The sequence below is a fragment of the Bombus vancouverensis genome, chromosome 1 (assembly GCF_051014615.1).
Source record: "Bombus vancouverensis nearcticus chromosome 1, iyBomVanc1_principal, whole genome shotgun sequence".
NCBI classification, from domain to species: Eukaryota; Metazoa; Arthropoda; class Insecta; order Hymenoptera; family Apidae; genus Bombus; species Bombus vancouverensis.
In genome coordinates, this window is record NC_134911.1 from 19,875,167 (window position 1) to 19,887,784 (window position 12,618).

Here is a 12,618-nt window from a genome sequence, read left to right on the forward strand (position 1 = left end):
TCCAATGAAGATCTTAATTAAAAATTGAAAATTACTACATTCTTTCTTATCCGTCTTTCAATTTTATATTGAATAATTCTTTTAAGTTAATTAGATAATCCTAGCAATAATTAACAGACTTTTAATCTACTAATAATCTATCTTCATTTAAAGCAGAGGATCTATGTATATACATTATCTGATAAGAAATGAAACCTTCTATTTCCAGCACTTCGTTAGGACCGATTTCTTCATTCTGATGATCAAAAGGCTCTAGTTAATTAGCACGTAACTTATAATTAATCAAATGCATACAATTGGAATTCCTTAATTATTATAGCTAATTCAACGAAACCATTGTGCAGAAACAGTTCACGAACAAAGGTATCGAGCAAAAGGTAAACGTGAGCGATAACTGACTCCATGGATTATTTCTTATATTTTCCCGCAAGAACGTCGTTTATAATTTCTTCCCACAACGAGACGGGGGAAAAAGTCGATGAGGAATCCGTGAAGCGCGTGAGGATTTCCAATTTTTTCGGATTACACCGTAAAAGAGCCCGAGTATCGGCTTCTTCACAAAATTACTCGGACAAGCGGGACGAATGAACGAAATATTAATACTGACCCGAAAGTGGGTCGAGCACCGGTGCTTATTCACCAACATACACGTCGAATCTATCAAAATTAATTGGAGAAATTTTACGATTCGTAAAACCGTATCTTCGTTCATACAGGTTGAGAAACATACATCGAGAGAAACATACATGAGAAACATCGACCAATAACATTTACTCTGTTAAAACTTATAAAAAATATACAATTAATCCCTGCGTGTATTTATACGAGTTTTATATATCGTGAATTAATCTTAATGAGAATTTTTTTCAATTCATTTTATCATAAAAGGAGAAATTTTCAAAATTGTATAATTTCTTTGTGTATTTATTCAACCTTAATTTTTATTATATCATACTCTCTTGTTGCAATAATTCTATCGTAGAAATTACATATTGGAAATATCAAGTTTTTGTGAAAGATATTTGGACCGGGAAGAGGTTCATATACTTGGATTTGTAAAAGTGCGTGTTTCGAGTCAGGTTTTTGACCCAGCTTTTTCTTAGACACATTTTTATGTTTCTCCCGTCTATTTCATAAGTCGATGATAAATCCGTAGTAATTATCATCTATCTTATCTCAAGAAAAATGCGTTTATGGCGCCAATAGTATAGATTACGAAAAGAATTTAAGACAGACATTTGACCGTGAGCTGAATGTTAATATCAACACTTTGACCATTCAAGTTTAATCAGATAAAAGCACGTTCTATTTAGTTTCATATTAGAACATGTTCTTACAGTTTTTAAAAATTGAATCTTTTATAATAATAAATACATAACAGTATCTTATAAAAAATAACAGTGAATTGACTTTCACAATCATGATTCACAACTCACTGTACATGTAATATATACAGCAACGGTCTCTACAATATTTGCTCCAAAATACTATTGGGTTGGCAACTAAGTGATTGCGGATTTTCTTTAGACCACCTAATGACAAAATCCGCAATCACTTAGTTGCCAACCCAATACATACTCCGTTTGATACCATTCGACGTTATTACAAACTTAAGGCGGCTATTCATACCGTATACTAATTTTCTTACTAAATATAAGTTTGTAACAAATATCTTGTAACTTCTACTATATTTTCCGATCGATTAAACATTTTTTTCAATATACGTAATCATAGCAATTTTGCGTCTCGTTACAGTGTTACCGAAATTTCAAACCGTGTCATATCATATTTTATATAATTTTATACAATATACGTACAAGATACGTATGAAAGTCTTTTATAGTAAATTTACGAGTACTTTCGTGAGCCACTATACGTTTGAGCATCGTTTCAACACAAATCGAATGAAGTATCTCGAATTCCATAATTTCTCTCCTCTGGTTGATACGCCAACAATTAGAGGCATTTCTGTTAGGACAAACGCGCAGGAACGAGGAATTTAAATCACAGTGTACATATATTCAGCTGTCGAGCAGCGGCTAGTAATACGTTTTCGTCGTCAAAGAACGCAAAAGCCGGCACACAAAGCTCGATGCCACAGAAGTCACAGTGTTCGTGACGAGGAGGTCGAGAGCGCCGTCGTTAACACATAACGTGATCGTTAACCACAAAGCAAGCGCTCGAAGAATAGTAAATCTACATCATTAAAGTCCTCTGTTCTTTTCCATCGTAGAAATAATCGCGTTCATTTCTTTTACGTAGAACTGCTCTTCGAGATGATTCGTTATTAAATTTTGTATTTCTATAATTCTTCGTAACGTGGAACGTGGATTTGCTCGTTTCGATGAAGTCGCAGCTGAGACAACTATCGATGAAGCGTATAGTATTTTGGAGAACATTATATTTGACTGAGATTTAAATTTTAAACGAATACCGTGGAGAATCTAAACTTAATCTAAATTCAAGTAGCTATATGTTGATATGTGAATCATGTTGGTGTAAGTCAAGTCAGTGTTGTGATACATCCGAGGAACGTTCTTATACTTGGAACAAATCGAAGTATACGAGAAAAATGAAATACTAAAATAACATTTTCTCTTTTTTATTTTTTGAAAAGTCTGCGTTCGTTGAAAGTGACAAGTGCAGCTCCTTTTGTGTCAATATCGTGGAATTGAAAAGTTTGTTTGTTCAATTGCAACGAAAGGATAACATTTTTCAATATCGAAATAATATTTTCACGGCCGATTATATTTTATTTGAAACAAATACACGTTTAAATCTTACGTAAACTTTACGCTATTCTATTTGTTACGTTGTCTAAAATTAAAACGAACTCATAAGATCCAATATCGATTTCTATTTAAGATAAAGATGAAAGTTACTAATAGCTAAAACCAAAGTTTGTTTTATATTCAAAAAGATTGATCAAACGATTAATTAAAAACCCTTATACTAAATATCTATATTATTGGTAAAGATTTATAATAAATTATTATTATCTAGTGTTCGAAACAATGCTGCATTTCATCTTTCATAGCGCAGTTATTGTTAATATCAAACTAATTTTACTTACTTCAAAACTTTTGTCGGATATACATACGTATATATTCCATTATCGACCGATTGTATTCGAGCTTCCTCAAAATTACCAAACTGACCCCATTCTCCTTTTAATGCGATCTCATGGCCCTTTAACGTGCCTCAGACATGCGACATTAATATCTTAACGTTGCGAATACTTTCCTTCATTTATCATACTATCGACGTTTCATCTTAATCTTCCCTTTTTACACCGCGATCACGTCATTTCCATTCTTGCGAAATCTGCTGTGATCGTTTTGCGTGGTGTTTGCATGAAACAAGCCTGATAAAACAATTGTAGTAACCAAACTATAATTCGATAATACGCGCAGGCGTTATTTACCACATTATTTATCACCAGATTTATTTATCACATTATTACTTAGTACTAAACTTCCCCTTATATAAATCATATTTTTCTAAGAAATAGAATCGTACGAAATAATTTTTGAAATTTACAGTAGAAACAATCTTTAAATAATCTTATTAAAAATTAATTAATTAATCCTTAGGAATAATCTTAAGCCTTAAACTACTGGCACGAACGCGACTGACTTTGCGTGTTATAATGTACATATTTCTTCATCTATATAATTGAATATAAAGATTTCTTTTTTATTTATAATTCTTTTAATTTTCTTTACGTGTCATTGCGGTTCGAACGTATCGTTCCCGTTTTACATAATATTAGGTTGTCCGAAAAGTTTCTTTCGTTTCATGAGGAAATGATAGATGCACAGTATTTTTCCTTTTATATTGTTTTATCGAATTGTACATGACCCACTTCTATTACTTCAAAATAATTCAATAAAATAATATAAAGCAAAACATGTTGTGCGCCTACTAATTCCGTATAAAAAGAAAGAAACTTCTGGGGCAACCTAATAGTTTACAGTTAACAATATAAGTATATGTTCTTTTTATCGGAGAGTGACAGAAGCTTCATGTTTGTATTAGTGTTTAAAAATATCTAATGGAAATTTATAGTTATCTTTTCATTCTATAACATTAGTCACTGTTTATTTAGTTACCTAATTATTCTCTATGGTTATGCGTATGGTTAGATCTATCATCGCATTAGACCCATGACAAAAGATACTAACCAAGCATCTCGTATCAGGTAACGTTTTCATTACCATTTTGTTTAACTCGATGTTTTCGTATAATAATAATTAACCTTCCACGTACGTTCATATCGGTATCCACCCACACGAAACCACCAATTAGCAATAATATAGCCATACATGTACGTACAATACATATACATAATCATATCGGACGCTGTAAGTAGTTGTGTAAGCACGCTTAATCGATACGCAAATAAACATATGAATGATTAAGAAATTTCTGCGAATCACTTCAACGTATTTATTATACTCTGGATCATTGAGCAACCAACCGTATACATTATACATACTCGTACGTTTCCGTAAATGGCAACGAATGTGTGCCAATGTATCTTTCCTACGTACGCTTTCGCCGTTATCTTAAATAGCAATTAATATCAAGGCCGCAAATAGAACAGCAATAGTTTGTTGCTGAGTTAAGAGCCAGTTCCTTTCAGACTCCAGACGTTGGTCTAAAACTGGAGGGTGATTCAGTGAAAAGATCTCTTTCTCATTGTTCTCTGCGGTTGATGGGAAGTAAGAAGGTTTAAAACAGTTATTTAAATATCAAGGATGAGAGTAGAGAGTTTTGTACTCGATGTAACAATAGTTTTACTGAATGAAATTTCGAAGTTCAAGGTTCACTCTGACAATGAAGACATCTCGATAAATAATTCCTCGACTACTCGGCGCGGTTTGCATTAATAACAAGATTGAACTTATCGTCCCTCGAAGCCATCACCGGTTAATACAAAATTCAGAATGGTTATTTAAATATTAATTCTTGCGCTCGATGAAACTTTTTCGTAAGTACAAAATACTACCTAGACAAAGTCTTTTCAATAATGTTCTTTTGATGCTTTCGAGATACAATCGAGAAGATGCGAAAACAAAAGTTAATAAAGTAATTTAGTAAAAATATTCTTGTATTTACGCGACTAGTTCTCCGAAAAGAGTGGAAAGGTCTCCTAACAAGTTTCGTGAGAAAGTTTCAATGGCACCGCTGGTGCTCGCGAGTTTGTCGTCGTCTCCAGTGCCAAAGGTTCGGATAAAAGTATTTTATTGGATTTAGTTTTATTATATGGAATTTCAAGAATAAAAATTTTGGTGATCGATAACAAGGTTTTAATGGATTCTTAACAACAGAACTATCAAACCTGTCAATATGATTTTCAGATTTATTATATTTTTATAATCACGAGAAGTACATATGCGGGTCCTTTTGGCAAATTTAATTTTAGTTCTTATTGATATGAAAACATGATTATAATATAGCTATTTTTCTTCGTCATAGCATTTTAATTATAATTATTTAAATATACTGTATATGAATAAACATTTTTCAAGTTCGTAATTTTATTTAGCTATCTCTAGAATTTTCTGAATTTCTCAACAGAGAATTAGCCTAACAAAGTATAAGGTAAAAAATTCACATTTATATTCACAAATGCAAATAAAATCGTACTATGAAATTTGTAATTTCGTAGTTGGAATTGCTGAAGCATGTCAAACTGCTAATAATTGAAAGTTACAGAATCGATAGTGTAGATCGATATATACCGTGATTACAACATTAATTCGAAGCATTACTCTGCGCGAATATTTGTTATGAAAACCACGATCGTGTTTTACAGGGACTGCAATGTCATTCAAATATCCTTCTTGTGCGTGTTCATCAGAAACAGGTCATCTTTTAATATTTTTCTAGCAGATAAAGACTACGAGGCAGACGCGTTTAGACGATTTCAATGGGTGAGTATGACACGGCAAAAATTATGTTTCATTTTTTCGAAGTTGCTGAGTCATTAGCATTTTTACGACCGAATGATAAACAGTTTAAAACACTTTTATGGCTCCTTAGTGTATCCTAAGTACCCTCCAGTTTCTTCGAAGTTAAAAAATAAAAAGTTATTAATAACTATCTTTTAAATTTAAGATAAGGATAAAATAGAAGTAGATAAAATTTATCCCTAGAATAAACGAATGAGTAAAGAAGATATGAAATTCATCTGTATCTAACTTTTGTTTATGTATTCTGTATTCGTTTGCACTATTTAAGCTTATTTTTAATAAAATTAAATAGAATCTATTCATAGAATAAATTCGCATTCGTTATAATAATTAAAGATATAATTATATAAATATAATTTTTAAACATATAAATGTAATTTATTCTTTAATTAAAGTCAGCTTATTAGCATGCTAATTACTTCAACAAAAATATTTTAAACTCTACAAAATGGAACTCCTCTGTCTCAAACAAATTTTCTATATAGAAAACGTCAGTAACAAGTACCAAACAAGTTACATAATTAAAACACCTGTTTAACTCTTCAGAGACGTAACTACGAAACAAAAATCTCGCTTCCATAGTACAAATGTGAAATACTAATGTGACTGTACGAGATCAAATTTATAAAATCGTATTATCGATTTTATTTGGAAAAGTACGAATTCTGTTCGTAGCCATGCAGAGCGAGCAACGCGGTGTCGACTTTCGAAACAATCGATAAGAGTCTGCCTCAAGAATTCTCTGGCCACGTACGTCACGCACCTTTCCACGAACGATAAACCTGAAACGAGCGTGCCGTTCAAGTTCGACGAAATCCGCGACAGTGAAACCTGTCGAGGAGAGAGGCAGTAGTGGGCGTGTTTCCAGTCATCCAGAGTACCCGGAAAATAGGATGACATCGGCAAACGGAACCACTTCCGCTCTGCTACAGAAATCCGGCGAGATTAAAATCAATGAGTCAAATATAGAGTTCTGAAAATTTTTGTCACAGCATTCATATTTCCAATGCGTGGGAATCTTAGTAATAATATTTACATTCTAAGTTGATAAAAATCTTTGACTAAATGATATTGTACATTTATCAGAGATTTCAATCAGCGAGTTGATAATATACCAGTCGAAAATTGTAATCAGCATATTTGTAACTAAATTGGCGGATATTTAAATAATTAAATAATTGGTATTCTGGGTTCGTTACAATTATTTTGCCCTATACTTTATATTTATTATACATTAGGTTGTCCGAAAAGTTTCTTTCGTTTTATAAGGTGATAATAGGTGAACAACAATTTTTGTTTTATATTATTTTATTGAATTAGGCCTGATCCATTTCGTTCTATTTCTATTTATTATATTCGTGCATAATTTAATAAACTAATATAAAACAAAAAACATTGTGCGTCTATTATTTCCTTATAAAACGAAAGAAACATTTCGGACAACCTAATATATTCTGATATTCCAGATAATCAGAAATTTTGACGAATTACTTTGTCCTGTATTCTTCTACGTTACTGCATGATATTAATCAAAAAGTCGATATTTCAGGCCGATAAAGATTTTAATTAACGAGGCAACGAAGGATTTTACGAAGCCTAAAATCTAAAAGGGCGGATATTCTAGATTAATCAATATTTCAAATTAGTCGACGAATTTAGTATATTATTTCTTTCTATGTCCTTTCATCTTTCCAGGAAATTAATAATTTTAATCGAAGGATTGAACCAATATATCAAACGGGTCAATGATTCGAAACAAAATTTCTTTTTCTGCGTTCGTCTATCTTACGAAAAGAAAATCGGAAAATGTAATATTTTATAATCGGTTAGCCACTTTGACCAGAGAATCACAAAACTCTTTTTATTATTTCAAGCTATTTAGAACCGCGAATAAGTAGATCCATGTGGGCAATCGATGCCAATAAAGCCAATGATCGCGGTTTGCAGTGATTACGCTTTTCTAATTGGAGCGGAATCGCGCGAAGAGGGGCGTTTGCTATCAATGCGATGATGCTGTTGATGGAATTTATGGTAACGTAAGCGTGGTTGCGGTTAGACCGAAATACACCTGAATTATTTTCCATTAATTGAGAATATTCTATTATTTTGATAAGAGAGACAAACAAATGTAGATAATATTAACTATCTAGCACAGCAGGATCTTTGAAATTTTTTACAAATGATTAATATAATCGAAAAATGTAAATGGTCGCTTTCGAACACAATACGTATATATGTTTCCATTATGTATTATAGACATAGCCACTAAGTGTTTTATCTTGTGTTTGATGAAAAAGAGAAACACACGTAGCTTATATTGATCTTAATGTTAATTGCACTGGTAACATCGATAATTGTTACAATTGTAGTGTTCACTTATACGATTGTTATGTTAATAGACTGGAGCTCAATTGTTTGAAATAACAAACATAATATCTAATAAGCAAGTAACGGAATAGTGGATCAGAATATTATAAAAAAAATATGAAATAAAATTAATAGTACAATATTAACCCTCCCTCCATAGGCAAATCGTCGATCGTTTCTGTTTAAGTCTATTCTTATTTTTCTAAACTTACAAAAGAACTTTATAAAATATAGATAAAAATTTAGAAAAAAAATAAGTGTGTAGTACCGCAGTTTGCCAAAGAAGAGTTAATATGTGGAAAAAAAAGATCATCAACAAAATTGAAATTACTAAACATAATCAAAATTTTTCATATAATAAAATTTGCCACGCTCATCATGGTTATCGCGAAATGATAAAAAGTAAATGATTTCTGCAAAAAAAAGACTATTTAATCAAATAAACATCTGTTACCTAGAATGACGCCTTAAATAATTTTGTTGGCTGCAAGGTGCCATAACTTCTTTTTTCCTTCGTTTAATATTCTTTAACCGAGAGTTTCTTTGCTGTGTATTAGCAATAAAAAGCGATACACAGACAAAGCTATTGTATGCTCAATGTCATTCTCTATCTTTCTATCTTTTTCCTATGATTGCAAAATATTACTTGTACCTATTTGCCTGAAAACGCTCGTTTGCTTTTATAACCATTGTGAACAAGTACTACTAAAAACTACTAGTACTACTCGCTTTTTTAAGCTACCCAATTTGCACTATCATTCCAATCGTTTATTTAAGTCATATTCTCCACCATATAAATTTACTACCATCATTTCTACATACATATTTTTACTACTATTTAAAAACATACTGCTTAGTTAAAAATTATTTAAAATCATTGAATTATTAAATATTCATTTTTATTCTAAAAGAAGACTTTTAGAATAGAATAAAAGTGGAGTTAAGTTACATATTAAATACGGAATGTCAGTAGAGTCCATATATATAACCTCAAATATGTATAATATATCAAACTTTCTGACGTTATAAATTAGATAATAATTTCTATTTAGAAAAAAAGATCTGGAGAGATCTAATTTTCATTAAACTAGAAATTAAAATCGATATAGGATATAGATCGTCGATAAAATCTAACCTCAACTGTATATAACATATAAAACTTGTACGTAAATATCAAAGAGTATAGAACCTGAAATATAATTTTCTAGGTACAACTATTACTACATACTATACATACGTAGCTTCCTACGAAAATGAAGAAACGTTATATGTACCTGTTGGCAGCTTTCAAGGTCAATAACCATTTTAATTAAATATCACATGCCGCTTAACTTAACCTTAGCTTAAATTGCAACCAGTTGCAAGAAACGGAATTCTAAGTACATTCTATGAAATAAATACGATGGCTCGCGAGGCAAGGAACTTGAAACCCGTTTACGATACGCCAGTTACGTATAAACGACACACAGCGGGTTCGCACGTTTAAAATAATCCAATGGAATTCGATTAATCGGTTCCCGAGACATTATCGATGAACTAACCTGTCGTCCAGCGCTAATTACCACTGACGTTTATTACATTGGGAAGGACCATAGACGCGAACGTGTAATATTGACACAACGTGATGTGCGATATAAGGAACTTTTTGTTCTCGCAAGACGATGTTCTTGAACCGGCAACTACGAACCGCAAATATTTGTCTTTTCCACGCCATCTTGACAGGAATGGCGCGTTGCCCCAACCTGTGATATAGTACTGTTATAATAAGCACCAATAATACCGATCATTTCGAACATTTTCCATTCGATTAATCGATATTGTCAAGGGAATTGGAATACTTTCGATAATTTGCACTGTAAATATGAATGTTAGACTGAACACTACTAATATCGATAATTTTCATTTGATTAATCGATATGTAAACTGATATACGTATTTCGAATAATCGATATTACAAAAAAGATTCATATACTTAAAATAATTGCAAAATATTGTACTGTAATCGTATAATTTTATCTCAAACAGTATATTGATATTGGTAATTTCTAACAATTTTCGATAGATCAATGAATTTCCCAAAGAAAACTTTTATATTTTGAATAATCGTGGAAATTATACAGTGAACTTGAATTCGTTAAAATAAGCACCATTAATATCGATCATTTCTGACAGTTTGTATTCGTTTAATCAATATCTCAAATATTTCGACCAATCGTCGAGTCTTATACAATAATTATTGTATTCCTGTCTTCACGTAACGAAGAGTACATAAGGTTATTCAACACAGAATCTCGCAATCGGTATTTGGCGGTTACTACTACTTTCGACTTCGCACGTTAGCAAATCGATATAATCGAACATTCGTTATGTATCGTGTTTGTGGTATACTAATGCACATCTACGCGAAATTTTCGATAAAAACTGACGAGTCACGTCAAAGGCGTTTCACAAATTTCTCCACGCTGACGAAACAAGTTTACGTTACGAAACGAAAGAGACACAGAAAAAAGGTAGTAGAGCAAAAATTCGAATGTATTTCACGCGTAAGAAAATTCCTGGAACAGGCATAAATACAACGTCTCTCGCGTGTCACGGAAACAGAACGTTCACGTTTCGCCATCGTCAGTAAAAACACACTGACCGTATCGAAACAGGCAGAGACTTTCAGGTTGAAGGTCACTACGCGGAACGAGTAAAATAAACCAAGAGTAATATTCGAATCGTTTTCGCTTACCTGATTCAAAGTCGTAGGAATAATGTCAGGGGTCTGTGGTAACATTTTGCCAGTGATCTGTAGTCGACTGCCCCTCGAGTCAAAACGATCTTACAGCACACGCGATCGGTAGCATAATATCCTGACCAGAGAACGGTAGAAAACACCTTGACAGGATACACACAAGGATCGATCACGAGCGACTCAACACTAATCGTTTATCACTGACCGATCGTCTTGACACACTACTTGTTTATCACCCGATGGTCCTTTTACGTCTTTTTTAATATAGTAAACTAATCGTTTTAACGTTGCTCGTTTATGAAAATATGATTGATTTTTTCCGCGTCGAAGAATAAGCAACGAAACGAAGGAACGCTTCCTCTCACTACGAAATCATGCGCGAGACTGACGGGTCCGGGCGGTGTAGCTAAAGCCGAGCGTAACCGAGCGATCACGGGAACAGCCGAATAGCTATCATCCCCCCGAACACGGCATACACCGACACTATGGTATTTCTGAAATTTAATCGCTATCGACTACCGATGAAGGAATTGTCATGGGAATGATGGCCTCAATTCGCAATAGATATTGATATTAATCAAGTTTTTCATGAGTGGGAAAAGTATTTTCTTTTCAATGAAGGTTTGTTTATACTTTAGGATTAATTAATTTGAAAGTTCTACGTATAATGATGGCGCCCCGTTTTAATCTATGTTAATGGAATTAATAGTATAGAAAGTTGAAGATGTTTATACTAAAAATCTTTTACTATAGTAATAAATAAAAATTACAGTTTATATACAGTAAATTACAGTTAAATAAAATTACATACGATGTACTGTAACTCTTATCTTCGATATGCTATAAAACATAATTCAGTTAATTATTCAATACAAAAAGCAGTATAATGATTTCATACTTGCTTATATAATTTGTTCATATTTTATATTATGCTCACATTGTTATATAATTTTTTCATATCATGAGATAATAAACTCGAGTATCTCCTCAAATTTTTGGACAAACAAAAATTTATATCGAGATAAAACAACATCAATATTTAAATGTCTCCAGATCATAATGTGTACGCGTTAAAATCTAATAATTAAATCGTTTCATCACAACACTTACTGTCAGTGAAATTAGACACCGTAATGTAATTCTTTACTTTTTAATTTCTGCTATTTCGCTTTGTTCATTTTACCATAATACTCTACTAATTCACACGCTGTAAGTCTGTCGTATAATTCTTTGTCTTTGTAGGCTCTATTATTTTTTCTGTTCCTCCATTATTCCATTGTTCTCCAACATCCCGCTCGGGTTAAGGACGAGAAACTGTGTCACATCATTATTACATTATCGCACATACGTTTTAGCAGGTTGGTACGGGAATACAGGAGGTTCGCGAATTAAAACCTGTCCGATACAGCGACCGCTACTGTACGCGTACAGGTACGGTTCGTTCTACGAAATACGACTTCATTTCTGAAGGGGGGAAGACTGGTCCGCCATCAGAAGCTCGTTTGTATTCACTCTGTAATGGTTGCCTCGCAGGAC

General features: G+C 32.6%; 1 protein-coding gene across 1 annotated transcript in view; it reads right to left on the bottom strand.

The window, feature by feature from the left end:
• The window catches only part of p130CAS (Serine_rich_CAS and FAT-like_CAS_C domain-containing protein p130CAS), a 167,608-nt gene extending 156,137 nt beyond the window's left edge, over positions 1 to 11,471 (bottom strand). Inside the window, exon 1 of the mRNA XM_076622248.1 lies at positions 11,080 to 11,471. Coding sequence (XP_076478363.1) covers positions 11,080 to 11,124 — 45 coding nt within the window. The 5' untranslated portion in view covers positions 11,125 to 11,471. The remainder of the gene's footprint in view (positions 1 to 11,079) is intronic.
• Positions 11,472 to 12,618: the final 1,147 nt, after the last annotated feature.